Raw genomic sequence first — 27907 nt, forward strand, 5'->3', positions numbered from 1 at the left:
ATCGGTAGCAAACACAATAAACTGCAAATCGCCACAAATAATAGGCAAAGTGTTGTTGTTGCAGAGACGCATGTGTGTCGGCATGTTGCAATGGTGCTGACACTTGCAATACTTGGACAGTGGCACAAATGAGCAACATTGTGCGATGTGGAACTGGAGCGGACGCTACAACGCTATTGACTTGTGCAGCTGGATCGCTTTGTGGCAGAATGGAAGTAACTGGTTCAAGTAAGTACGATTTGCTTTGCTCAGTTTTAAAGTCGCAGGGTCCTGCTAAATAATAGTAGTCGAAAATATATTACAAAGACTAGTGCCTGTTAGCAAATGACTTGGATTCAAATTCGAAAAAAACAAAACAGTAAAGGGCATTTTACTAATAACATTCTATCCAATATGTCAACTGAAACACAGACCTTACTGCATGAAGTTTGACTTGTTGTGTCGTATTAAATGGCGATAGGGATGACCGCAATAACTTTCTTAAATACATTTTTGCATGAAGTTTAAATGTTCGCTTTTTGAATGAAGCTCCAGCAACAACCGGAACATGTTCAACTCAAGCACAATGCGATGCCCTCTGTGCCGATACTGCGTAAGTGCAATAAAGCAGTAAACAAGTTGTGCAAGAAGTGCATAACAAACACCAAATAATTTGTCACAATGTTTTTGGGGAATTTAAGACCTTTACTGACAATTTATATTGTACATTATTTGTACAAACGGAAACTGCTTTCAGGTTTTTGTTCAAACAAACTAATTTGGGCAGTAAACGGTAATTGAAGAAAAAACTCTTTTTACTGATAAAAAAATCGGAAAAAAAACAGGGAAATAAAGTTTATCACAAAAACATTGTGAAACATGGCAAAACGTCTATAAAAATACCTAAAACATAGCAGAAATCATTATAAAAATACCCAAATAAGGATTCAACTTCAATCTGATTAATTATTAGGCAATTTCAAAAAAACTACCAGAAACAACGTTTAATTTTTTTTCAAACAACAACATAAATGTGAAATCCTTTCAGTCATCAGTACTACGAAAATGTGTTTGAAGCAAAACTCAAATTTCTTTCTTAAGTAAAGCCATTTCAGCTTTATACTTTTCACAGAGATTGCACAGCTGCATGTTGCAACAATGCCGATGACTGCAACAGCCGAATGGTAGCACAGATCGAAGCTGCCATTGTTTGTGGAACGGGAACAATGACAGGAGGATCGTTCCCTTCAGCCACTACTTGTGCCGCCAACGAGCTTTGCGCAAGAAAGGAAGTAACGGGAGGTAAAAAGCTGTTTCTTTTTTTTGGAAAAAACGTTCTTTTTCGGGCTTTTTAACAACCCAAAGCTAGGAAGTTAGATATAATCCAATTAGATTACTATCGCGTTCCCAACTATTACAAAAGAGACGAACAGATCAAGTCGCAAAAAATAAATTGACACAGTAATTCGTACTTTGCAAAGAGCGTTATTGTTTTGCAAATTATTGTAATAACACAAGAAAGTCAAATTAATTTTCGTGCAGTAGACCAGTTGAAATTCGTTTCAAATGCTAATTCAACTAATTTACAAAACTATATGTGTGCAGGTGACACAGTGGGTTCCTGCCAGACACAAGCTGCGTGTGATTTGCTATGTTCTGGAGTAGCGTAAGTTTTTGTCAAAACTGTGTTCTATTTTAGCTACTTTTTTAATGTAGCTAATGTTTAAATGTTGCCATAAAACAAGTTGTCGAATTGCTTCATCATTTCATTTCACTCGTGTTACAGAAACTGCGCATATGCGTGTTGCAACAATGCAGATTTTTGCAACACACAAGCAGCCGGGGATATCGACGCAGTCGTTCGGTGCGGGTCTGGAACCGCGGACAGCAACGGAGCCTTCACTACAATTATGACTTGCAACACGGACGAACATTGTCGAAGGACTGAAACAACATCAACAGGTAATATGAATAAAACAGCCGTGTTGTGGCAAATGGAATCATTTCAATTATTTTTTTACAAAGGCGCGATTACTGGAAATTGTATTGATGACCCTACGGCGTGCGCTACTGGTTGCACAGCACCGTAAGTTTTTCAGTTATAAATCTTATATTCGTATATACCTGACATCATTCAAAGTTTTTTATCAAGCCAATAGCTGTTTTTCAGGTTTTATAATACAAGTATAATAGCTTCGATTGTAAAAAATTTGAATGAAAAATTTGAAATTTAAAAATTTATCAAAAGTTCATTTTGTGCAAGCAAACCGTTAAATTTGTTTTCGTCATAGAGACTGTGTTGCTGCGTGTTGCAATGACGCCGACTTGTGCAACACTTTGACCATTGCTGTGACGACAGGCAGAGTTTGTATGGTTGGAACAACTACCACAGTTGGAACTAATGATCCAACTGGAAGTATGGTGGCCACACATTGCCATCCGAATACCTTCTGCGGGAGAACTGAAACCACCACAACAGCAAGTAACAACTTGTGGCATTATTTATGGCTGCATACCTCGACACATACTTAATGTGAAGTAATATTACAGATAATGTGAATACTGTGGTGAGGGTTGGATCATGCCAGGCTGACGTCACTGCTTGTGATCTGCTTTGCACTGGAGTCACGTAAGTTGGACGTTAATATGAAGTAAAAACGTGTGTAAGAAAAAAGCAAGAACCTCGTTTTTTTAAATGTTCTACATTGTTGTAACAACGGAGTTCTGTATTTATTGCTTATGGTTTACATGTAAACTTCGATGTAAAATAATACATGTTTCATTGCGTAACAGGGGTTGTGTGGCAGCATGTTGCAATAATGCCGACAACTGTAACAGCGAATCAGTCACTGACATCAAGAACGTAGTGACCTGTGGAGTTGGAGTATTTGCTAGTGGAGCTTTTCCAACCCCAGCTATGGCATGCCCAGCTACTAACCAATGTGGAAGAACAGAATTAACAAGTGGAGGTAATCTCTGACAAATTTCATTTAAACATTTTGGGTTAACTACACATCGCACTTTTTCAACTCCCAATAATACATACATACATTTTTTTAGTCAAAGTAGGGTAGCGTAAAGTATTTTTGTATTATCTTCACAGATTCTTTCGTCCCAATTGAAAAAATAAAACCGCGGATCACTGATCTAATCATCAACAATTCAACACAATATTCGTGTTACACTTTTGTTTTTTGTGCCTGTTATGTTTGCTTTTTTTCACTACTGCCTTGGTACTGATTGCGGATGTACGGGCATTTAATGGTATTGTGGCCTTGGTATCCAAACATAACTTTCAAATGCCCAGGTGTAAAGCAATCACCTAATTCGATCATTGTATAATGTGTTATTTCATTAAGAGAATGTATAGCTTATACAGATCTACGATAAAAAAAACTCTGACGTGAATCTTGTTCATTACAGCTGTTGAAGGATTTTGTTCAACGACAGCTCAATGCACAGCTGGACTTTGTGGAGCAACCACGTAAGTTTTACATTTCTCTCAAAGATCTATACCAGGGGTGCCCAACCCGTCGATCGCGATCGACTGGTCGATGTCGTACTGGTATCAAGTCGATCGCGACGGATGCATAAAATAATATAAAATATATAGTTGGTTTGTAACACGTTTTTGAGGAGGGTCCTTGCACATGGATGACCTTTTTATAAAACTTATTTATCAGAATATGTCGATATGTTCACACCACAAATACTCAACAGGCTCATTCTTACGTCACAAAAGTAATAGTTGCAGTGGTAATTGTTATTTTGTACTGGTAGTTCCACTCTTTATTTCAATCAAATGAGTGTTTTTGTCGAAACTTTTTTCTCAATATTGTATTTTAGACATTAGTATAAGATCAAGTTTATAAATAGCGCTCATTGCACTGTAAAACAAATCATACACAAAACGGGGAAAACGTAAAACTGGGCTGGGAAAATGCGAATTATCCTTTGCTATTCAACTGGAATGGTAGATCCCGAGAGTTTGATAGCTCAAAAGTCGATCTTGAGTCAAAAAAGGTTGGGCACCAACGATCTATACCTACCATAATGTGCGACACGCGTCATTCTACAAAACAGATAAAAACTAAAATTAATCAAAAATTTATTATTCTCGCAACTGAGGTAAATATTAACCAACGAACCATAATGTGTGTTGCAGAGGTTGTGTGGCAGCTTGTTGCAATGTGGCAGATGGATGTAACAGTCTGACAGTGGCAACACAAATGACAAGACAATGTTTGGTTGGAATGACCACCCAAGTTGGAAGTGCAGCAGCAACTGGAAGTCTGACTGCTATGCATTGCCCGGCTGGTGAAATGTGTGGAAGAACACAAACCACAACTACAAGTGGAGGTAGGTAGCTGTCACAGTTACAATGTACCAGTATTTAAAACAAACGGGTTAAAGTTTGTGTGGTATAGGTGTGTACGCAATTTAGGCAACCTTAACAAACTTTTTAATGTAAAGTGAAGCAGGTTATAAGAAGTACAACTCGGAAAAGTTTTTATCAAAGACTTTGTATTTTTGTTAACATACAACCTACTAACACAAAGCAGTCGACCTAAGCTTAATCGTAAATTGTAAACAAATAATTTGCAGTAAAAACCTTACTGAGTACAATTTCACACATGTTTAGATGAGACCACAGTGGTAATAGATGGAACTTGCAGCACAGCAGCTGAGTGTAATGATGGAAACATGTTTGCAATGGGTGAGTTGATTAAACAAATCTACTTATTGGTGATTGTGAACTAAAATGTACTTAACATTACACTTCGTATCCTTCTAAATCATGGAGTAATAAAAAAAAATCAAAAAAAGTTAATGCAGATAGACTAAAAAAATTATGTTCTGCAGGGCTGAAGGTTGCATCGAATATTGCTGTGACACTGACGGTTGCAACTCTGCCGCTGTCACTACAACAACCACAACCACCACTACTACAACCACTACAACAACTGCAACAACCACCACAGCTGGTGCTGAACATGCGGCACAAATTAATATGTTGGTGATGATGGGTCTTGTGGTTGTCGGTTGGTTCATGGCTTAATCGATGTGTTTCCAATGCATCATCATTACTGTGTTTGTGTGATTTAGAGAATATATATCCAAGTTTAAACTATTTTCTTACGTTGCACATGGATTTCAACCTACTGTGAAGTGTGTTAATGTAAGCTGTGTCTCAGTGTTATAATATATTTGCAACGATTCTGTACATTCCAAATCCGTTTTATTTTGAAATTATTCAATACAAATTTGATAAACAATTTCCGGGTGTCATAAAAACAGCAAATTAATTCAAAGACCTTTAAACAAACTTATGTTGATACTCTGGTGGTTGCAACATTTGAAAAGAATGGAATGTATCTCTAGTACAAAAAAACAAACGAAGGTTAGCTAGTGGTCAAAAATACCTTCCAAATTTTACTTATTTAACAATCCAGGTAACGTCAATCACAGTGCTCTCCTCTTTCGTTGCCCAAAAACAGTCAAAAAAACAGACAAAAAAACACAGGGCACAAAAAAGTTAAAACGGCGAGCTTAGTCTAGCGTGACATACTGACTCGAAACCTTTTTTATGTGTGAGCGCGGGTTCGGGAACGACGTGTTTTGGATTAAGTTTCAATGTCGACTAAACGCTCACAGCAGAAGCTAAACCGACAACCACTGAACTGACAACAACAACAACAATCAAGTTCCCACATTCAATGATTAAAAGTGTTAGTTTTAGATAAAATTTGGTAAAACTCAACAACGTTTTATTTTACTCAGCAAAATGCACATGTTAAATCGATATGCTTGTCACCGGTGAACATAACAAGCAATAAATGATTGGCAGAAAAAGTCGAGTATCGTCTTTAGCCAAAACACTGCAATAAATGATTTGTTGAAAACGTCACTTGTATCGTCTGTGGCCAAAAAACTCAGCACGCTGATTCCTCAATTACCGTGGAAGTACACAGGAGCGCAATACACGAGAAAAAAAGCCGATCCTCACCGCACACGACGAGTCAACACGTGGAAGCGACCTTTGAAAAATTTCTAATGGCGCTGGGCGAAAGAAAAAGTTTTGGGGTAATCAGACTCCCTTGAAAGAGTCGGGACGCTACAATGTAGTGAATATAAGGAGGGGGCCGCCACGTTTTTGTGCAGATTGGTTTGGTTTGCCATTCGGAAGAAAGGAACGAGATCGGCAAAAGTGCGCTTAGAACGAAACGCGAAGAGTTTTTGCGGCAAATCGGTCCGAAATTGTCGGTGGTTGAAAGGCAATGTAGTCGAAAACCTCGGTGTGGGCGTTTGTGCCTGCATGGACACAAGTTGATGAAAAACTGTGAGCAAACAAGATGATGGGCAAGCGTTATTGTAAAGTTCGAGCAGCGATGATAGAAACGGTTTTGACAGTTAATGCTGCTGTTAACTTTTACATTTGGTGCGCGGTAGGCGACTAAACTAAGTTCATGGAATCAAATTTATAAGGGGGGTGTAGAAAGTTCTCGTTTAAGCAAGTAGAATAATTTGCAGGTAAATACTGTTAATCTAGTTCAATTAAAACGATCTTGCGCACCCAGACATTATGTATTAGGTTAGGCCAGTGGTTCTTAACCATTCGTGGGCGGTGGCCTCCCAAAAGTAACTTTTTGGTCTTGTGGCCCCTTTCAAGTAACCCTGTAAGACCTGTGGCTCCCTTAAAAATGTAAATAGCAAACTCGTGTTGGAATTCGGTACTAATTTCGGCTTTCAACCGTTCGAATAGAGTAAACAAGAATCCGCAATTATGATAAACCTCAATATTGACAAATAGTGTGTAGAATAGTCTATTAAATTAGAAATAAAGTTAAAGTTATCAAAAAAAACAAAATGACTTTTAGTGAGTGTTTCTGGTGAATCTACACCCCTGGCCCCCCGAAACACAGCTCGTTTTGCAAGACTTATAAAGCTAAAACGGATGTTTCGCCTAAATCAACTTTTTAACAGTACATACACAGAAAAGATTTTATATTTCTAGCCTACTACATTCCGCGACAATTGAATAGGGCTATTAAACTTACAGCGCATTCTAACTAAAATTATTAAGACATCAAGTTTCCGCTAATTTATTACTGGTAACAAACACAGGTTGTGCTGTTTTGGGGACATTGTATTGAAACTTTCCACTATAGTATCACTTATTAGCTTGCAAACCAGATTTTGGACAACTTAGATCCAATCAACTCACTGCCAAACCCGGGTACATATGAAAATTTTCGCATATGGTTGACAGCGATATGAGCGGATATTGCGCCTGTGCTGTGAAATAACGAATTCGCAATCGAGAACATATCGCAAAATTTAAGGTTTAAAAACCATTATTTAAACCGACGGTCGTAGCAGTTTTATTTGTTTAATTACTGCGCATAGCAAAGTAACTTGGAACAAAACAAAACACCGATAAGTTTTTTTTCTTACAAATTAACAAAGTTCTTTATAGTAAACGAAAATCGTTTATTATCACAGAATTATTGGGCACGGGATTTGTCACAAACTTGTCGTAAATAATCGACTACTTGAAACACCGGAACAAAAAATGTATTTCGCTGGAGCATTAGCCGTGTTTGTCGCGCTTCTGTGTGGCGTTGCGAATGGTTTGGATTGTCGCATAGGAACAATGATGCAGGATGGGTCAAATCCAACAACTGGATCGTTTACATCTGCGACTTGCCCTACCAACTACCAATGCTCAAGAACCGAAACAACTGCAGGTATTTACATGTAGACCGTTTGGTTGTTGGGAACATAAAAGTCATCCCGAATATCTGTTTTAACTTTCGCTGAACTTAAATGTTTCCAGGTACCGTCGTCACGACCGTGGCATCATGTTCTACATTCTCTGCATGCGACAATCTTTGCCTTGGTGTATCGTAAGTTAATAAAAACAAAATCAGATAAGAGATTGAGACAAGTGTAATCATAAATCGTGTTACTGTTCTATATTTTCCAAGTATTTTGTTACAAATATATTCGCTATGGTTGCAGAGATTGTGTTGGAGCTTGCTGCAAAAATGCGAACGACTGCAACGGTGATCCGGTGGCTGACATTATGGGAACTGTCGATTGCTTTACTGACTTTGCGGGATCAACCAGCACGACATGTACAGCGGGCCAAATGTGCGGAAGAAAGGAAGTTACCCCGGGTAATACTCGATGCAAAAGCGATATTTCTCTGTAATCGTTACAGCTTATAATATTTTTAGCGAGCCAAGCCACAACAACAACCACAACTTGCGAAACTGCAGCAGCGTGTAATACTGGTCTGTGTGATGGTGAAACCGAGTAAGTACGAGAATACTCGTGATTATTCAATATTGTGCTGCGAAATACATCGTAAAGTATATTCAGCCGAGTTACGCAAACAAACTGGTGTTTTAGGACAACAGTTGTTAGGGTAAATCACAAGTGTTTAGAGACAAATCTTAATTCAGCATACATGTTCACAACGGCAGGCTAGAAATCAAAGCCAATTTTACTTAATTTTATTTCACACTTCTTATGTACAGCCCGTGTGCAGCGGCGTGCTGCAACAACGCAGATGACTGTAACAATCAAGCAGCAACAAATGTAAACTTCCTCTCCTGTATCGGATCCAGTGCATCTGAAGCTTGCACAGCTGGACAAGTTTGCGCCAAAACCGACAGTAAGTTTTTTTGAGAAAAAACACATATTTTACGGAACAATCTTTAACTGTCCATTAAAGTCAAAAACTTTTGTTTTTGTAATCCCGGACACCGTTTGTTCAAAATCGTTTATTTAAACAATAACTAGCATGAACTTTTTATTACAGCTTCTAATACACTGGTGACAAGCTGCCAAGATGCAACTGCCTGCGGATCTCTTTGCGGAGCGTAAGCTAAGAATTATTTTTTTAAGAAAATTAATGTCTTTTTCAGCGTTTTTCTTTTTTCCTTAGGGGCTGCACGGAAGCCTGCTGTAGCAATGCGGACGATTGCAATTCAGAATCTGTAGCTGACATCACAACCCTAAATGCTCGATTGTTTTGTCTCGACGGAACAGAAGCTAAACTTTGCGCAACGGGTGAAGTTTGCGGCCGGAAGGAAGTGACCACTGCAAGTAAGGCGTGTAAATGTTGGAACACAAGTGACAAATATACTGTTAAAATATTAAATACATGCGAACAAACGTTCAAGCTTTTGTATCATCAACTCTTTTGTAATATTTGAAAAAAATTCTAACATTTTGTATGACGTCAACGTACAACCATAAATTAGATTTTGAACATACGTCTATTTTTTCATTCCAAAACTTAAAGAGTTATTGAAACCGGTTTTAATATGGCTGGACATTTATTGGTAAAATCAAAATTATTTTGAGATCTGGAACCTTTTGGGAAGGCTCTATCTTTGTTATATAGTCAGCTTTACATCTTTAGTAGTAATTGCAATTATTAAAGTTTTAAAAGTGAAGAAAACCATATAAATGACCATGTGTGTGTCGCAGATGGTGTTACTTCAACCTTTTCGTGCCAAGCTACCGTTGCCAGCTGCGACGCCCTCTGTGGAACTGATGCGTAAGTGTGGTTGCATGTTTTCGTGTTAATGTGTAAGTTGCTGCTAATTCGGTGATGTTATTTAAAAAGATAAATGCTACATATACTTATATAAGCTATTGCTGCCAGGTATAATATCAAGTTTTTAGAGCTCTTCTGGTAAATGCATTTTTAATTTTACGTTTCGACGTCCTATACAGGTAATGTACTCTAAAGAAGGCGACCAGTATAGGACGTCGAAACGTGGGAATAAAATTACATTTGCCAGAAGAGCTCTATAAACTTGCTACATATACTTGTTTTCCAGCAACTGTATCTCGGCTTGCTGCGCCGAAGATAACTGCAACGGTCAGACAGTTGCAGAAATGAGGAACAGACTGACATGTATGACTGGTGACGTCACTAGTGCGCAACTGACAGCAACAACGCTGTGTGACGTCGGAGACCTTTGCGGCAGAACAGAAACTGGTAACAGGAATTTTTAAACACACTTTTTCGTAAAAAATATCATAACTTTGATCTTTCCTCGTTCCAATTCTAAAGAGAATAGTTTTACCTACTTTTGTTTTACAAGACATTAACGGCAGATACATTTCGTTTTATTAGGAAACGACATCTCGGGAACATGTTCATCACCAACCGAATGCGACAATTTTATTTGTTTAATTACTGCGCATAGCAAAGTAACTTGGAACAAAACAAAACACCGATAAGTTTTTTTTCTTACAAATTAACAAAGTTCTTTATAGTAAACGAAAATCGTTTATTATCACAGAATTATTGGGCACGGGATTTGTCACAAACTTGTCGTAAATAATCGACTACTTGAAACACCGGAACAAAAAATGTATTTCGCTGGAGCATTAGCCGTGTTTGTCGCGCTTCTGTGTGGCGTTGCAAATGGTTTGAATTGTCGTATAGGAACAATGATGCAGGATGGGTCAAATCCCACAACTGGATCGTTTACATCTGCAACATGCCCAACCAACTATCAATGCTCAAGAACTCAAACAACTGCAGGTATTTACGTGTATATCGTTTAGTAGCTGAAGACATACTAGTCATTCTAAAGTATATGTTTTAATTTTTGTGCAACTTATGTTTTTTCAGGGACCGTCGTCACGACTGTTGCATCATGTTCTACATTCTCTGCATGTGACAACCTATGCCTTGGTGCAACGTAAGTTAATAGCTAATAAAATCAGATAAAAGATTGAGACAAGTGTAAAAATAAATCACGTTACTGTTCTGTAAGTATTTTGTTTAAAACTGTATACGTTGTATTTCCAGAGGTTGTGTTGGAGCTTGCTGCAATGATGCGGACAATTGCAACGGTGATCCAGTGGCTACTATCATTGGAACTGTCAATTGCGTTACTGACTACACGACTTCCCCTGTGACCAGCACGACATGTGCAGCGGGTCAAATGTGCGGAAGAACAGAAGATACGGGTAATACTAGAATACTAGGTGCTAAAGCGATGTTGCCTTTAATTTTAATCACTTGTAATATTTTTAGTTGACGGAACTACAGGCAGTTGCGCAACAGCAGCAGATTGTACTGGCACAGCACTGTGTACTGGTGCATCCGGGTAAGAAAGCGATACGTTGTAATTATGTTAAGTTAGGCTGTAAAATACATCTTAAGTATATTCAGCTGGCTTGCGTAACGAAACTGATGTATTAGAGAAACCATACTGTTCAAAGACAATTCTTAATATTTACTTTTTCATTTATCTATGAGTCCAAAAAAGCGTGCTAGTAATCATAGCCGGTTTATTTTTACATATTTTGCACAGTACGTGTGTAGAAGCTTGCTGTAACAACGCAGATGATTGCAACAATCAAGCAGTAGCAAATATAAACTTCCTCTCATGTATTGGATCCGGTAATACTACCGGGCCCTGCACTGCTGGACAAGTTTGCGGCAAGACTGACAGTAAGTTTATCAGATACAAAACACGTATTTTACGGAACAAACTTTTTCTGTACATTTAAAGTCGAAAACTTTTGTTTTGTTGGGATAATACACACCATTTGTTCAAAATCGTTAATTTAAACAATAACTAGGATGAACTGTTTATTACAGTTTCTAATACGGAGGCTGCAAGCTGCCAAGATGCAACTGCCTGCGGATCTCTTTGCGGAAATACGGGGTAAGTTAACAATTATTTTTTACATTATAAACGTACGTTACCGGAATGATTTTATTAGGAGTTGCACTGAAGCCTGCTGTAGCGATGCGGACGATTGCAATTCAGCAACTGTAGCTGCAATCACCACCCTAAATGCTCGACTGTTTTGTCTCGACGGAACAGAAGCTAAACTTTGCGCAACGGGTGAAGTTTGCGGCCGGAAGGAAGTGACCACCGCAAGTAAGGCGTGTAAATCTTGGTACACAAGTGACAAATTTACTGTCAAAATATTAAACACATGCGAACAAACGTTCAAGCTTATCAACTCTTTTGTAATATTAAAAAAAACAAATCCTAACATTTTGTATGACGTCAACGTCCAACCATAAATTAAATTTTGAACATACGTCCATTTTTTCATTCCAAAACTTAAAGAGTTATTGAAACCGGTTTTAATATGGCTGGACATTTATTGGTAAAATCAAAATTATTCTGAGATCTGGAACCTTTGGGGAGGCTCTATCTTTGTTATATAGTCAGCTTTACATCTTTAGTAGTAGTTGCAATTATTAAAGTTTTAAAAGTGACGAAAACCACAAAAATGACCATGTGTGTGTCGCAGATGGTGTTACTTCAACCTTTTCGTGCCAAGCTACCGTTGCCAGCTGCGACGCCCAATGTGGAACTGATGCGTAAGTGTAGTTGCATGTTTGCGTGTTAATGTGTAAGTTGCTGCTAATTCGGTGATGTTATTTAAAAAGATAAATGCTACATATACTTATATAAGCTATTGCTACCAGGCATAATATTAAGTTTGTAGAGCTCTTCTGGCAAATGTATTTTTATTCCGACGTTTCGACGTCCTATACAGGTGATTTACCCTGATGAATGCGACCTGTATAGGACGTCGAAACGTCGGAATAAAAATTACGTTTGCCAGAAGAGCTCTATAAACTTGCTACATACACTTGTTTTTCAGCAACTGTATCTCGGCTTGCTGCGCCGAAGATAACTGCAACGGTCAGACAGTTGCAGAAATGAGGAACAGACTGACATGTATGACTGGTGACGTCACTAGTGCGCAACTGACAGCAACAACGCTGTGTGACGTCGGAGACCTTTGCGGCAGAACAGAAACTGGTAACAGGAATTTGTAAACACATATTAAAAAACATCATAACTTTGATCTTTCCTCGTTCCAATTCTAAAGAGAATAGTTTTACCTACTTTTGTTTTACAAGACATTAACGGCAGATTCATTTCGTTTTATTAGGAAACGACATCTCGGGAACATGTTCATCACCAACCGAATGCGACAATCTCTGCGCTAGTACGGCGTAAGTACCGTAACTTTACATACACCCAAGGTGTAGGTTTATCCAGATTTTTATGACCTTAATTCACAAATTACAGCCTGATTAATACCAATTTCTACGTTTCAACAATATAGATGTAGGATGGACACTTTTCTTAGTTTATTTTAGTCTACCATAATTTGGACACCTCGCGCAGCCTTTTAAAATGACAAGCAGGCTGCGATCTACGATGTGTAATGCTAAGTAAATAATTTTATCAAATTGTTATTCGACAGAGGTTGCGTGTCAGCGTGCTGCAATGACGCAGATCGATGTAATGGACGAAGCGTTGCTGACATGTCGACTGTGTTACGTTGTGCGAGTGGAAGTGTAACAAGTGGAGGTTTGACTGAGAGCGTTACATGTGCAGCCAATCAGCTTTGTGCAAGAAAAGAAATAACAAACGGTAAGTCTTTCTTTGCGGTAGAACATGCCACTAAACAAACAGCTTGACCAAAATATTTTTCTCACATACAGTGATCAAACAGTTTTAAAATAGGCCTTGTTTTCGGTTTTTCTTTGGTGAAATTAATTAGAGAGCGCTAGAAACAATTTGGTCAATTTATATAAACACAGCCGAAACAAGTTCGCTCATATATTTTAATCATCACAAGTAATGAAGACGATTTAGTTAAATGAGACAATTTTCAAGTCACCCGGCTGTAAACAGGAGAAAGTAATAAAAATTTAAAAGCAACGTTGGCAGAAGGACACACAATCTGAACGAATAAAAAACGATTTTACCATTTTTCCTGTAGTGCTGGCTACATCACACCCACAAAAATAATGTGTTCAAAAATGTTTTTCAGGCGCTACAGAGGGATCATGTCAGACACAGGCTGAATGTGATTTGCTATGTACTGGAATTGCGTAAGTCGTAAGATTTTGTACTACTTATACAGGCCAAGGCGTCGATCCGTTTGTCATATGGGTTCAGCTTCGGTTCAGGTTCACTTCGTTTTGCTTTTAAGGGTTCGGGTTCGGTTCAGGTTTTTAAAAACGAATATTTTCGGGTTCGGGTTTTGTTCCAGTTCAGGAAAATTATCCGGTCCGAATCGGTTTGCGGTTTTTAAACCGGTTCAAATTTTCATTTGTTTTAATTCTACATCATCTATACCTGGCCTTATTAACTCCAAAAGAATTTTGACCGTGCACTGTTATTTTTGATATGCCCTATGAGTGTTATCTTGCGTATTCTTGAGTGCGCTGTTTTTAAAAAAAATCATAAAATATAAAACAGACTGTATCTTTTACTGGTTCGGTTACATACGCTCGTATTTATTAACGTTAGAGTTTCATAATTTTAGAAGAAGGTGCAGTCACGGATTTGCGGGGTCTGCGATTTAATCAGGCGTTAAATTACAACCGGCATTTTTAACAAGAAACAAGCGATTAATACATTTTTGTAGCAAGCAACAGTAGGCGCCAGTAATACTTATACCACATCTTCAAACAAATGTAAATATCGAGAAACAGAAGACACATTTTTTAAAAAAAAAAACGACGTCGTCAAGCAGCGTATTTACGTAATTCCAATATAAATTAAAATATGTTTAAAACTAAAGAAGCTGGACAATAATACTGCAAAATTCGTAGGGGTTGTACATCGGCATGTTGTAATGATGCTGACAACTGCAACACTCGGACTGTGGCACAAATAAAAATGGTTGTTCGATGTGGAATTGATTCTGCAACGGATGGAAACCTTCCTAATGCAATGACTTGTGCATCTGGTCAACAATGTCAAAGAACTGAAACTACTGCAGGTATCCAGCAATTCATTTCATTGGCGCTTTTCATTCATTACATAATGAACATTGGGATTATTTTTTCAGGCAACACCGTTACAACTGTTGGAATGTGCATTGCTGGAGATGCCACGTGCGGAATTGGATGCGCTGCAGCGTGAGTTGAAAAGCAAAATACTTAGGCTTTAGCCGAAATTTACTATCCGAAGCATAAGCGTGGAGAAACAAATAAAACGCATGGAGTTCGCCAACTATTGTTGTCGTCAGTTCAAATACTAATGGCTTAAACACGCACAAGAAATCATTTTTGCCTAAGCACAGACTTTCAGTGTACTTAAAAAATAATGTTGTTTTTTGCAGGGATTGCGTGTCAGCTTGTTGCAACGACGCAGATGGATGTAACACTCTGTCAGTGGCAACACAAACAGCAAGACAATGTTTGACTGGAATGACCACTCAAGTTGGAAGTGCAGCAGCAAATGGAAGTTTGACTGCTGAGCGTTGCCCGGCTGGTGAAATGTGTGGAAGAACACAAACCACAACTACAAATGGAGGTAGATTTATGACACAGTTACAATGTACTAACATCTTAAACTACAAACCGCAAGGGACGTAATAAAGACAACTACACATTTAACTACCAAGGTTAAACTTAAATTGCGTTTTAAGAGGTTTAAACTCGCCCATATATTTATGCCTGCAAACACCAGTCAAACTTAGAAAATCATCACTTAACAACAAAATCGCAATACACATTATATACATCATTGCATCGCAATACACAACGGGAGATAAGCACGAAATAACACCACATTGCATATATTTAGATGTGGCTACAGTGGTAACAGTTGGATCTTGCAGCACAGCAGCCGAGTGTAATGATGGAAACATGCTTTGCAATGGGTGAGTTGGTTATGCAAGAATTTGACCGCCATTTAATCGCTTAAATAAATTGTAGAGACCTATGCCAAAAAAATATTCGATACCATGGCGTGTAACATTACAATACGATTGGAAATCTTGCAAAACGGTGACAAAAATTGTTTTGCAGAGCTGCGGGTTGCATCGAATATTGCTGTGACACTAATGGTTGCAACTCTGCTGCCGTCACTACCACAACAACAACCACCACTACTACAACAACTGCAACAACTGCAACAACCACATCTGGTGCTGAACATGCAGCACAAATTAATATGTTGGTGATGATGGGTCTTGTGGTTCTCGGTTGGTTCATGGCCTAATCGATGAGTTTCAATGCATCATCATTACTGTGTTTGTGTGTTTTAGAAACTATATATCCAAGTTTAACTATTTTCTTACGTTGCACATGGATTTCAACCTACTGTGAAGTGTGTTAATGTAAGCTGTGTCTCAGTGTTATAATATTTTTAAACTGATTCTGTACATTCCAAAACCGTTTGCATTTAACATCGCTAAATATAACTTTTGTAGTAAAATGCCTGTGATTTATGATGCAGACGAAGTGAAATCGAGTGCACAATAGTTCTACACTCGACGCTAATGACTCAAAATAAAAACGCGAAAAAGACGCGTCCACACAAAGGTAGCGCAGCATGAAAAACGTTTTACGGTGTTTCAGATTTCAGACCCAGTTTTTTTACTAGCGGCAATCACTTGGTATTCGATCCATGTCTTACCTTACAACTGCAGTCACGAAACATTACAAAAACCCACAACATTAACTGGCATTGAAACTGTATTCGTTTTTACCATGACAAGGCAGCAAGTGCTCTCACGCACCGAATTGATTTCCACATCATGTTGGCACTGATGATCTAAATCAATTCGTTTGTATCTGTTGTCATGTATGTGTTACGATTTCAGGCAATGCACACTAACATTATAATGTTACAATACGCGTTTTCAAACTTAGTTACGGTGTACTGCAAACTTACACAGTTTAAATTATTAAACGAAGTTAGTGGGTCATGTGAAATTTAATGCGAACGCAACTCAAACCTCGAAAAACAGAAAAAAGGTGTGCTTTTCAAATTTAACAAAAGGCAACAATGACAAGACACAATCTTCTGCCATGATTACCAATAAACACAGAAAAGGCCCGAGTGTTATTACACAAACTTGTCCCACAAGTATAGGAATGTTTAGATGATAATTTTTGACTTGATTTAAAGCAGTGGTTCTTAACCTTTTTTCCTTGCTGCACCCCTTTCAAATCACCAACCAATTTTCGCCCCCCCCTTTCAAATCACCAACCAATTTTCGCTACCCCTTCTGTAATTGCTTAAATATAATAGACCTAACCAACCTTAATGATTCAGCATCCCCGCACCCCCTAGGAACAGTTCTCGCACCCCTTGGGGGTGCGTGCACCCCTGGTTAAGAACCCCTGATTTAAAGAGAGAGAAAAAGAGAGAGTTTTTTGAGTGCAACCAAACTTGGTTGAATAGAACGGGACGCTAACGTTGAGTAAATATAAGGCTTGGATCGTATGGTTTTACATCAGTCGAGGGGAAGTGAAAAGTAGAAATTTTGTTGTTGCATTGCAACTTCAGTTTAGAGATTCGCGGGAATTCGCTCAGATTTTGCGGCGGGCTTCACGAAATCTCTCGAGACCAATCCGCTTTAGGGTCCTATCGCTTTAAACGATAGCAAAACATAATTCGCTTTTAACATTTTGGCATTTATTTGCTTGGTCTTGCTATACTTTGTTTAAACGCAGAATGTTTCGACAATTAACCTGCATATTGAGCGTCTAAGACAGCGGACTACGAAGTTTGTCAACAGCGGGCCACATTGCTAAATCCTTCTCGGGTCAGGCTTGGGTTATTTCCTGACATGTGACGCCTATGAATTAGTGAAAATGTACCATGTTTGGTCCTGGGATTTTTGCAGCTTTTGCCTTATACTTTTTTAAATACAGGTAACTGTCCAGTTCAAATTTCAAAATGTTTGGGGATGTTGGCCTTCGAATTTTGGGAGATAAGAAACAAAAATCTTCAGAGTCTCACTATTTATTTTACCAGTAACGAGTAACCAGCGCTAAAAGTGTAAATAAGCACAGCGTAAGAAAATCGGCAGTGGCGTGCTTGGAGCAGAACGCGCGAAGTGAAACGCGGTAAACCGGTCCGAAATTGTAGGGGGTTGGAAGGCAATCCCGTCGAGGGCCTCGTATGTAGGCGTGTGGTTTTGAACAAACTTAGAAAAAGTCGGGCATCAACATCACGTGGTGAGACACAGGTTGAGCGTTATAATAAAGTTAAAGTAAAAATATTTTGTGGCGCGACGCACTAAAGCAGGGTCACGCATAGTTTACAAGTATCGCCTGTTTATAGCTTGGCCTGCGAGTCGAGTTTAATTGGACCGGCAAGAGATGGTCTTTCTATAATCTTAGTTGTCTAATTAGTGCGCCTGTTAAATTGTGTATTCAGTCATATTTACCAAGAAATGCTCCTTTGCTTGGATGTAACAAAAAAGCAATTGCTCGCGAACAATTAATATTTTAGTCTTGTTTGTGATGTAACAAACTGCCTAACTGGATCCTTCCCTGCGTTGAAATCATATGAGACTAGGTTAAGAAAATCTTACAAGTCGTGGTAGAAACGTTTTCGCACAAAGTAAATTCAGCTTAGATTGCGTAACAAAGTTATAAACGCGAAAAAAATTTGTTTGTTAATGTAAGTGTTGTAAGTGTTTGATATAAGCTGTGTCTGTAAATAGAGGGGTGTTATGATACGTTTAAACCGATTCTGTACATTCCAAAACCGTTGGATTGTAAAAACGCTAAATATAACTTTTATAAACAATTGCCAGGTGTCATAAAAACAACAAAGGAATTTGAAAACCTTTAAACAAACTTAAGTTGATACTCTGGTGGTTGCAACATTTGGAAAGAATGAAGTAATGTCTCTCTAGTAACAAAAAATAAAGTTTTTTAGTGGTCAAAAAATGCCTTCTAAATTTCACTTATTTAACAAAACCGTCAACCACACTACACTTCCTCTTTCGTTGCCCAAAATCAGTCAGGACACAAAAAAGTAAAAACGGCGGATTTAGTCTTGCGTGAAATACTGACACGAAACCCCTTTTTTGCGTCTCATGGCGGATACCAGTTCCACGTGTTGTTGATTAAATTCTAATGCCGACTCAACATTCACAGCAGAAGCAAAACTGACTACCGCTGAATTAACAACAACATCAACAATCGAGCTCCACATTTACTGTTTAAAAGTGTTGCTGTTTTATACATTTTTTAATGCACATTAAATCATATATGCTTGTCGCCGGTGAATATAGCAAGCAATAAATGATTGGTAGAAAAAGTCGAGTATCGTCTGTAGCCAAAAGACTGCAGTGAATGATTGGTTAATTAAGATGAATGTGAACAGAAGCGCAATACCAGTCACGACAAAAACACGAGAAATACGCCGATCCTCACCGCACACGACGAGTCAACACGTGGAAGCGTCAACCTTTGGAAAATTTCTAATGGCGCTGTGCGAGAGAAAAAGTTTTGGGGTAATCAGACTCCCTTGAAAGAGTCGGGACGCTACAATGTAGTGAATATAAGGAGAGGTTGCCACGTTTTTGTGCAGTTGAGTTGAGTTTACGGCGAAGTGGGAAGAGAAAGAAAATCGAGAGTAGTGCGCTTTGGTTTTCGGGCAAAAAGAGAAAGATTTGGCGCAAATCAGTGCCTAATTGTCCGGGACTGGTTGGAATTGTGATCAAAGGCCCTACACAACTTTGTTTTTTGTGTGCTCGCCTCAGAGCTATGAAAACGCAATAATAAAAAGGTTTTACACACAATGAACCTCAACTTTAGTTTTCAGACGCGCAAAAACATTGTTACAACATGTTGTCGGAATGTGAAAAAACGATATTGTTTGAAAAATCATGATAGTAAACGCCATTTTAGTTATGACATAGTATGAAGGATTGTGGGGTACCGTTTCAAATTTGGGTTTGCAAGTGGCCGAATCAGTTTGGCAAACCGGATACATATCTAGCTTGTACTTAATTCGTTCAATGAGTTGTTCAAGTAGTCATCGTATATGTGTTAAAAATTTAGTGGTAAGATCATAATTTAATGCCAACAATTTATCCGATCGAACATGTTCGTACAGACATAGTTGGGATTTGTTTCAACCAAAAATATCTCAAATTTAAACAATGGGCCACGTACGTGCAGCCGCACTGTTGGCTGTTTTTCTTGTGTGTTGCGTTTTTTACACCAATGCAGCGGTTACGATGTGCTTGGTTGGTACGGTTGGTAGTGATATCGCAACAGCTGCCTGTACAACCTTTTGCGGAAGAACTGAAATAGTGAGCGGTGGCGGTAAGTAGCAATTTTGTTAAGAAAATAATTTATTTATTTTTGGTGATAAGCGACGCACAATGTTTAACAGGGTGTCAAAATTAAAATGTCAAAGCGTGGTTAAGATTGCAAAAACACACATAGTCAAAACAATTTACAACCGTTGTGTGTTTTAGCCCAAGTTGGATCGTGTGAGGACGATCTCGCCGCTTGTGATGCCCTTTGCGCCGGAATGACGTAAGTTGATGCAAATGAAATACACTGTTTTTTGGACGTAGAAAAAATATTTATATTTAGAGTTTAATATGTGATAAGAACATATTCTAGTTACAATCAATGCCTTTTTAACACACTCAACATAAATAAACGTCAGCGATAAACGACAATACTTAAGTTACTAATTTTAAAATTATTGAGAACATCAAGAACAAGATTCGTAAATGTGGATGCGACGCAAAACAATTTGCCTTTATTTCAGGGACTGTATATCGGCTTGCTGCAATGATGCTAACGACTGCAACTCAGCCGTAGCTACAATGAGAGGAACAGTGAATTGTGGTGTTGGAACACACGATGGTACGAACTTCCCCACAGCTGAAATGACATGCGACGCAGGCGATCTGTGTGGAAGGAAGGAAGTAACTGACTCTAGCAATAGTAAGTCGAGAAATTAACTTTCATGCTTTTGTACGCGGATGGACATAAAAATTTTACAGTGGTTTTAAACCACAAATATTTTGTACAACACGGTTTTGGTAAACTTTAACCAACATTCCTTATTATAGCTTCAACCTTTTGCTAGGGAACCGTTGACGTTTAACTTGGATACAAATAAATCAGCTTACAAAAGCATAGTATTTTTGTACCGTTTGTATTTTTTTGTGTTTGGTATAAACTTTAAAAAAGTCCCAACTATTAAACGAAAAAAACGCAAGAACTAAAATAAATAAACAAAACTGCAAAACTTTTCAGCCGTAACCATCACTGGTTCTTGTTCAACTGTTACTGAATGCGAAGCACTCTGCGATGGCGAAACGTAAGTAATGTTGCAAAAGTTATGTAAATCGCACCTGACTTACATCAAAAATGTAGAATTAATATCATTTACTTGGCGAGCAGCGACGGGACCTTTCAGCTTTAATGTAGTAACAAATGCACATGTATTTGGCTATTTAGCTTTTTATATTCATGTGCTTCCTACACTTTCGAGGTCAGGTTACGAAAACAAGGTTAAGTCAAAAAATCTAAAATTCATAAAGCTGAATGCAATTGCGCATCTGTTGCAACCACACTTAAATTGCAAATCGCCACAAATAATAAGCAAAATGTTGTTGTTGCAGGGACGCATGTGTGTCGGCATGTTGCAATGATGCTGACACCTGCAACACTCGAACAGTGGCACTGATGGATGACGCGGTGCGATGTGGAACAGGGGTGCTTGCCACGACTTTCCCCACATCTCTAACTTGCGCATCTGGGTCGCTTTGTGGAAGAACCGAAATTACAAGCGGTAAGAAACTGCTTACATAAAAATCCTTATATTTATTGAAATACGATACATTAAACAGTACGGATTATTATTCTTATCCTGGAACAACTACCCTAAATAAGACGCCTAAAATAAATCCTTTCACAGGTGACACGACCGGGTCTTGTTCCACTCAAGCTGATTGTGACACACTCTGCTCCAACACTGCGTAAGTAGGAACTTTTTTGAAAAAAAATTTGAAGCCTCAATGAAAGAAAACCCACGGGTAGACAATCTCAGTAACACAACTTAAACATTAAATATATTATTTCACAGCAACTGTGTATCAGCATGCTGCAGCAACGCTGACGATTGCAACACCCGCACCGTGGCACAGATTAACGCCGCTCTACGATGTGGAACTGGAGTAGAGGCCAGTGGAGCGTTTCCAACAAGCACGACTTGTGCCGCGGAAGAGCTTTGCGCCAGGAGAGAAATAAGTTCAGGTAGGGGAAAGCGGGGTATAATGGGACACTTAAGCGGAAGCCGTCGTAGCTTCGTTAACACTGGCAATATTGAACCCAAACTTACATGACAGGTAGTTTAATCTATCTTCTACAGAAACCAACCCAAATAGCCAAGCTTTACTTCACAAACAACAAGTTATTTTAAATTTCCCAAGGCTCCTTTTTTTCCCATTTTGCCCCATGGGTGGGGTAAAATGAGGTTTTGTCATACTGCACTAAAATGAGTAAGAACAAAATACACAAAATAGCAACAAATGTTTTTTTTGCATTTATAAACAAATTAGTTTCGAAAAACAACAACAAATACAACCAATAAACACTTTTTTTAAGTAACAACCCTAATCACTGGCATAAATCGCAAATATAGCGAATACACCTTCAAAATCTTCAACTCCAGCACACAAGTGAAGTGCCTTCCTAGGACAGATACAGCATCAAATCCATCCTTCTGCAGAAATGGAATATAACTCCTCAAAAATAAGCAGGCTGCATCGTCTTCTTGATTAATTTTCACATTGTTTGCAGCTTTTTTATACTTTAAAGACTTCTTGCAGCATTTTCCCTTTTTAGGTATTTTTTTTTGTTTTGTGTTTGTAACTTCAGCTTTGACAGACAAGGGGAGCTAGTTAAAATACTTGTTGAACCCCTCTTTCCTTTTTTTCTAAAAGTTATTTGACTTTTGGAATTTGTTTGACTTTTGGAATTGGCATCACATCACAAAATCACAAATAGATTTGGCAAATGACAAATCACGATTTGATGTAGTATCTGTGATACTGGTAGCATTGTCCATGTTTGGTTCAGCATTCAGCACTATGTTATTTAAAGGAATCTTTTAGAGGTATTGTACCTGAAGGAGTGGTGACAATAGATGATCTGCCTCATCAAAGACATTTTTAATTTCCTGGCCAAATGCCTGTTGTTTTAAATCAATTAATAACAGTACAAGTTTTGTCTGTTAGTTTTTCTCTTATATATTCTTGCCATGCTGGTTGTCTAATGAAAATACAACCTTCAATAGCTTACATTTAAATAAAAACAAATATAATTTCCAAATCCTAAACTAATTCTTTGTTTCTTAACTGTTTGACAGTTAGCCAGCTATGCTATAGCTATGCTGCTATACCAATAAAAATACTAGATAGCTTGCCATTGTGATAGCGAAAACAATAAATATGGGTTCATTGTATTGCAATACCACAGTGGGGTAAAATGAAGTGGGGTACTTCATTTTGCCCCCCACCTGTACTGAACAGAAAAAGCGTTCACAAAAAATACTAACAACTGGAAAACTTTTTGATTCATTACCAATTGTTTTGTCTCAGCACTAACCAACCTAAATTACAGACTTTTCATTTTTAACTGTATATGTCTTGGGAAAAAAAGAATCAAAATTATGTCACTTATTTTAAGAAACAGGCTATTTTTATTTTTTTTGGTCCAAACTTTTTAAATAAACGCTGAACTCAAAATCGTTCCTTGACAAGATTGGTAGTCAAAATGGCCGTCTAAACACCGATTCGGCGCAAGGTGGCGTAAGTAGGTCTCCTAAAAACGGTCAACTTCATTTTACCCCACCACCTCATTTTACCCCGCTCTCCCCTACACTGAAATCCGCAAAGACCTTTTTACGACTATAAACAAGGGTCATGCAAGAATAGGTGTAACCACAACTAAAAATTCAAGACGTTTTGATCTTGAACTGCAAAATATAACAAAACTATTTAAAAGAACACAAAAAATTTTTAAATTCTGATTTCATTCAAATGTATGTGATATTTGTGCAGGTGACACAGTGGGATCCTGTCAGACGCAAGCTGCATGCGAATTACTTTGTTTTGGAGTAGGGTAAGTGTCATTTACTATTTTTGTTCTGCAACATATGTGCGTCCTACTTTTAACTAAATGTCGCTTAAGAGTCTACAAAAATACCCCTACTTCAAATTTTACAGGAGCTGCACATCAGCATGTTGCAACGATGGAGATTTCTGCAACAGTCTCGCTGTAACTGACATAGTAGATGTGGTCCGATGTGCAACAGGCACTGTAACGACTGGAACACTGACTGGAACAATGGTTTGTGCGGCCACTGACACGTGCAGAAGACGTGAAACCACTTCGGGTATAAAACATTGACAAACTTGTTTGAATGTTCAGTCACACGAAATTACAAACAACTAAATATGTTTAGGCGACACTGTCACAACTGTTGGAGAATGTCTTGCTGACGGAACGGATTGTGATGATTCATGTGCTTCACCGTAAGTTATTAAGTTAGGTCATCACAATAGTAATGACAATCAATGCTTTAAGAAAACTTTAAAATGTCAATATTAAATTATTGATCAGTAAAAAATGTATGGAATACATTATCGCACTTGTGACTTCAATACCGGTTCTAATTTTTTACAGAGCATGTGTTGCTGCGTGCTGCACAAACGACTTATGCAATACTTTGACCATCGCTGTGACGACAGGTAGAGTTTGTTTGGTTGGAACCACTACCACAGTTGGAAACAACGCTGCAACTGGAAGTATGGTGGCCACATATTGCCATCCGAATACCTTCTGCGGGAGAACTGAAACCACCACAACAGCAAGTAACAACTTGTGGAAATATATATGACTGCATGCTTCGACACATACATAATGTGAAGTTATATTACAGATAATGTGGATACAGTGGTGAGGGTTGGATCATGCCAGGCTGATGCCACTGCTTGTGATCTACTCTGCACTGGTGTCACGTAAGTTGGACGTTAAAAATAGATAAACAGATCACAAACCACTTAAAAAGCAAAAAACTCGTTTCATTTGTATGATTTACATTGCTGTAGCATTCTGTATTGTTTGCCTGTTGCTTACATGTAAATGTCAATGTAAAATAATGCATTTTTCATTGTGCTCCAGGGGTTGTGTGGCAGCATGTTGCAATAATGCCGACAACTGCAACAGTGATTCAGTTACTGACATCAAGAACGTAGTCAACTGTGGAGTAGGTGTACTTAATGGTGGAGCTTTTCCAACTCCAGCTATGACATGTCCAGCTACTAACCAATGCGGAAGAACTGAATTAACAAGTGGAGGTAAGGTTTGACATATTTCATTTGAACATCTTGGATTAACTACACATAGCACTTGCACATTAAAAACTCCCAATCATGCATACATTTTTTGCATCAAAATAGGGTAGCGTAAGATACTTTTGTATTATCTTCATGGATTCTTTCGTTGTGGATTAATATCTGCCGCCCAATGGGAAAAGTGAGGCGGAAGTAAAATAAAACCGCAGAATACTCACCTGATCATTAACAAATCAACACACTATTATCCGCATTGAGGGATATTACCCAACTTAATCGTGTTACACTTCTGTTTTTGGTGCCCGTTTAGTTTTTTTTTCACTCCGGCCTTTTTACTGATTGCGGGTGTACGGGCATTTAACGGTATTTTTGCCTTATCCAGTCATAATTTTCAAATGCCCAAGTGTAAAGTAATTACCTAATTCGATCATTGTAATGTGTTATTTCATAAAGAGAACCTATAGCTTATACTGATCTATGATCAAACACGGTTTAAAAACTCTGACGTGAATCATGTTTTTTACAGCTGTTGAAGGATTTTGTTCAACGGCAGCTGAATGCACAGCTGGACTTTGTGGAGAAACCTCGTAAGTTTCACTTTTCTCTCAATGATTTATACCTAGCATAATGTGCAACACACGTCAATCTGCAAATCAAATAAAAACTAAATTTAATCCAAAACTTATTATTGTCGCAACTGAGGTAAATGTTAACCAACGAACCTATAATGTGTGTTGCAGAGGTTGTGTGGCAGCTTGTTGCAATGTGGCAGATGGATGTAACAGCCTATCAGTGGCAACACAAATGACAAGACAATGTTTGGTTGGAATGACCACCCAAGTTGGAAGTGCAGAAGCAACTGGAAGTCTGACTGCTATGCATTGCCCGGCTGGTGAAATGTGTGGAAGAACACAAACCACAACTACAAGTGGAGGTAGATTACTGTCACAGTTACAATGTACCAGTATTTAAAACAAACGGGTTAAAGTTTGTGTGGTATAGGTGTGTACGCAAATCACACAAACTTCCTAATTTAAAGTGAAGCAGGTTCTAAGAAGTACAACTCGGAAAAGCTTTTATCAGAGATTTCCTATTTTTTGTCAACATAAAACCTGTTTACACAAAGCAGTTGACCTAAGTTTGTAGAGCTCTTCTGGCAAATGTAATTACATTTGCCAGAAGAGCTCTACAAACTTGATATTATGCCTGGCAGCAATAGCTTATATGCAGTTGACCTAAGCTTACTCGTACATTGTAAACAAAATGATTTGCAGTAGAAAACCTTACTGAGTACAAATTCACACATGTTTAGGTGAGACCACAGTGGTAATAGATGGAACTTGCAGCACAGCAGCTGAGTGTAATGATGGAAACATGCTATGTAATGGGTGAGTTGGTTAAACTAATCTGCATATTGGCGACTGTCGAATAAAAATGTACTTAACATTACGCTTCGCATCCTTCAAAATCACAGTGCAAAACTACTTTAAAATAAGTTAATGCACATTGACTCAAAAAAATATGTTCTGCAGGGCTGAAGGTTGCATCGAATATTGCTGTGACACTGATGGTTGCAACTCTGCCGCTGTCACCACTACAACCACAACTACCACTACTACTACAACTACTACAACAACAGCAACAACAACAACTACAGCTGGTGCTGAACACGCAGCACAAATTAATATGTTGGTGATGATGGGTCTTGTGGTTCTCGGTTGGTTCATGGCTTAATCGATGTGTTTCCAATGCATCAGCATTACTGTGTTTGTGTGATTTAGAGAATATATATCCAAGTTTAAACTATTTTCTTACGTTGCACGTGGATTTAAACCTACTGTGAAGTGTGTTAATGTAAGCTGTGTCTCAGTGTTATGATATATTTGAAACGATTCTGTGCATTCCAAAAAAGTTTGATGTTGACAACCTTAAATATAACTTTTGCAAACAATTACTGAGTGTCATAAAAACAGCAAAGGAATTTAGATCCCTTTAAACCAACTTAAGTTGATACTCTAGTGGTTGCAACATTTGGAAAGAATGGAGTAATGTCTCTCTAGTATCAAAAGCAAACGAAAGTTAGCTATTGGTCAAACTGCCTCAAAATTTGACTTATTTAACAGTCCAGGTAACGTCAACCACAGTGCTCTCCTCTTTCGTTGCCCAAAAACAGTCAGGGCACCAAAAAGTAAAAACAGCCAACTTAGTCTAGCGTGACATACTGACTCGAAACCTTTTTTATGTGTGAGCGCGGGTTCGGGAACCACGTGTTGTGGATTAAGTTTCAATGTCTACTAAACGCTCACAGCAGAAGCTAAACCGACAACCACTGAACTAACAACAACAACAACAATCAAGTTCCCACATTCAATGATTAAAAGTGTTAGTTTTAGATAAAATTTGGTAAAACTCAACAACGTTTTATTTTACTCAGCAAAATGCACATGTTAAATCGATATGCTTGTCGCCGGTGAACATAACAAGCAATAAATGATTGGCAGAAAAAGTCCAGTATCGTCTTTAGCCAAAACACTGCAATAAATGATTTGTTGAAAACGTCACTTGTATCGTCTGTGGCCAAAAAACTCAGCACGCTGATTCCTCAATTACCGTGGAAGTACACAGGAGCGCAATACACGAGAAAAAAAGCCGATCCTCACCGCACACGACGAGTCAACACGTGGAAGCGACCTTTGAAAAATTTCTAATGGCGCTGGGCGAAAGAAAAAGTTTTGGGGTAATCAGACTCCCTTGAAAGAGTCGGGAC

The 27907-nt window shown here is 38.3% G+C and overlaps 3 protein-coding genes and 1 long non-coding RNA gene across 4 annotated transcripts; all 4 read left to right on the forward strand.

Moving 5' to 3' along the window:
* The first annotated feature begins 101 nt into the window (after window positions 1–101).
* LOC145232348 (uncharacterized) lies at window positions 102–4346 on the forward strand. Its single transcript, XM_080096952.1, has 11 exons — window positions 102–228; window positions 529–592; window positions 1112–1281; window positions 1585–1645; window positions 1766–1941; window positions 2005–2065; window positions 2271–2461; window positions 2530–2608; window positions 2773–2948; window positions 3403–3463; window positions 4145–4346. The coding sequence occupies exons 1-11, from the start codon at window positions 129–131 to the stop codon at window positions 4344–4346; spliced, it is 1341 nt and encodes a 446-aa protein (XP_079953078.1). The 5' UTR covers window positions 102–128.
* Window positions 4347–11056: 6710 nt separating this feature from the next.
* On the forward strand, window positions 11057–11676 carry LOC145232060 (uncharacterized). Its single transcript, XR_013860824.1, has 3 exons — window positions 11057–11120; window positions 11328–11467; window positions 11618–11676. It is a non-coding gene; the product is annotated as an uncharacterized LOC145232060 (long non-coding RNA).
* Window positions 11677–12288: 612 nt separating this feature from the next.
* LOC145232349 (uncharacterized) lies at window positions 12289–16226 on the forward strand. The gene is made up of 10 exons (XM_080096953.1): window positions 12289–12355; window positions 12643–12803; window positions 12937–13000; window positions 13255–13424; window positions 13828–13888; window positions 14615–14784; window positions 14854–14923; window positions 15127–15320; window positions 15594–15669; window positions 15818–16226. The coding sequence occupies exons 2-10, from the start codon at window positions 12701–12703 to the stop codon at window positions 16008–16010; spliced, it is 1101 nt and encodes a 366-aa protein (XP_079953079.1). The 5' UTR covers window positions 12289–12355; window positions 12643–12700; the 3' UTR covers window positions 16011–16226.
* A 9657-nt stretch (window positions 16227–25883) lies between these two features.
* On the forward strand, window positions 25884–27081 carry LOC145232352 (uncharacterized). Its single transcript, XM_080096956.1, has 3 exons — window positions 25884–26074; window positions 26453–26528; window positions 26673–27081. The coding sequence occupies exons 1-3, from the start codon at window positions 25945–25947 to the stop codon at window positions 26872–26874; spliced, it is 408 nt and encodes a 135-aa protein (XP_079953082.1). The 5' UTR covers window positions 25884–25944; the 3' UTR covers window positions 26875–27081.
* Window positions 27082–27907: the final 826 nt, after the last annotated feature.

Source organism: Phallusia mammillata, chromosome 6, assembly GCF_965637545.1.
Source record: "Phallusia mammillata chromosome 6, kaPhaMamm4.hap1.1, whole genome shotgun sequence".
In the NCBI taxonomy this organism is placed as follows: Eukaryota; Metazoa; Chordata; class Ascidiacea; order Phlebobranchia; family Ascidiidae; genus Phallusia; species Phallusia mammillata.

What these genes read in the sequence shown, in the direction of transcription:
- LOC145232348 (XM_080096952.1), top strand. Translation starts at nt 129, where the DNA reads ATGAGCAACATTGTGCGATGTGGAACTGGAGCGGACGCTACAACGCTA. An exon ending in TGAAACCACCACAACAGCAA is followed by an intron (nt 2,462 to 2,529) that starts GTAACAACTTGT and finishes GTAATATTACAG; the next exon opens with ATAATGTGAATACTGTGGTG. An exon ending in AACAGAATTAACAAGTGGAG is followed by an intron (nt 2,949 to 3,402) that starts GTAATCTCTGAC and finishes TGTTCATTACAG; the next exon opens with CTGTTGAAGGATTTTGTTCA.
- LOC145232349 (XM_080096953.1), top strand. Translation starts at nt 12,701, where the DNA reads ATGAGGAACAGACTGACATGTATGACTGGTGACGTCACTAGTGCGCAA. An exon ending in AATCTCTGCGCTAGTACGGC is followed by an intron (nt 13,001 to 13,254) that starts GTAAGTACCGTA and finishes GTTATTCGACAG; the next exon opens with AGGTTGCGTGTCAGCGTGCT. An exon ending in AACCACAACTACAAATGGAG is followed by an intron (nt 15,321 to 15,593) that starts GTAGATTTATGA and finishes GCATATATTTAG; the next exon opens with ATGTGGCTACAGTGGTAACA.
- LOC145232352 (XM_080096956.1), top strand. Translation starts at nt 25,945, where the DNA reads ATGACAAGACAATGTTTGGTTGGAATGACCACCCAAGTTGGAAGTGCA. An exon ending in AACCACAACTACAAGTGGAG is followed by an intron (nt 26,075 to 26,452) that starts GTAGATTACTGT and finishes ACACATGTTTAG; the next exon opens with GTGAGACCACAGTGGTAATA. An exon ending in GGAAACATGCTATGTAATGG is followed by an intron (nt 26,529 to 26,672) that starts GTGAGTTGGTTA and finishes TATGTTCTGCAG; the next exon opens with GGCTGAAGGTTGCATCGAAT.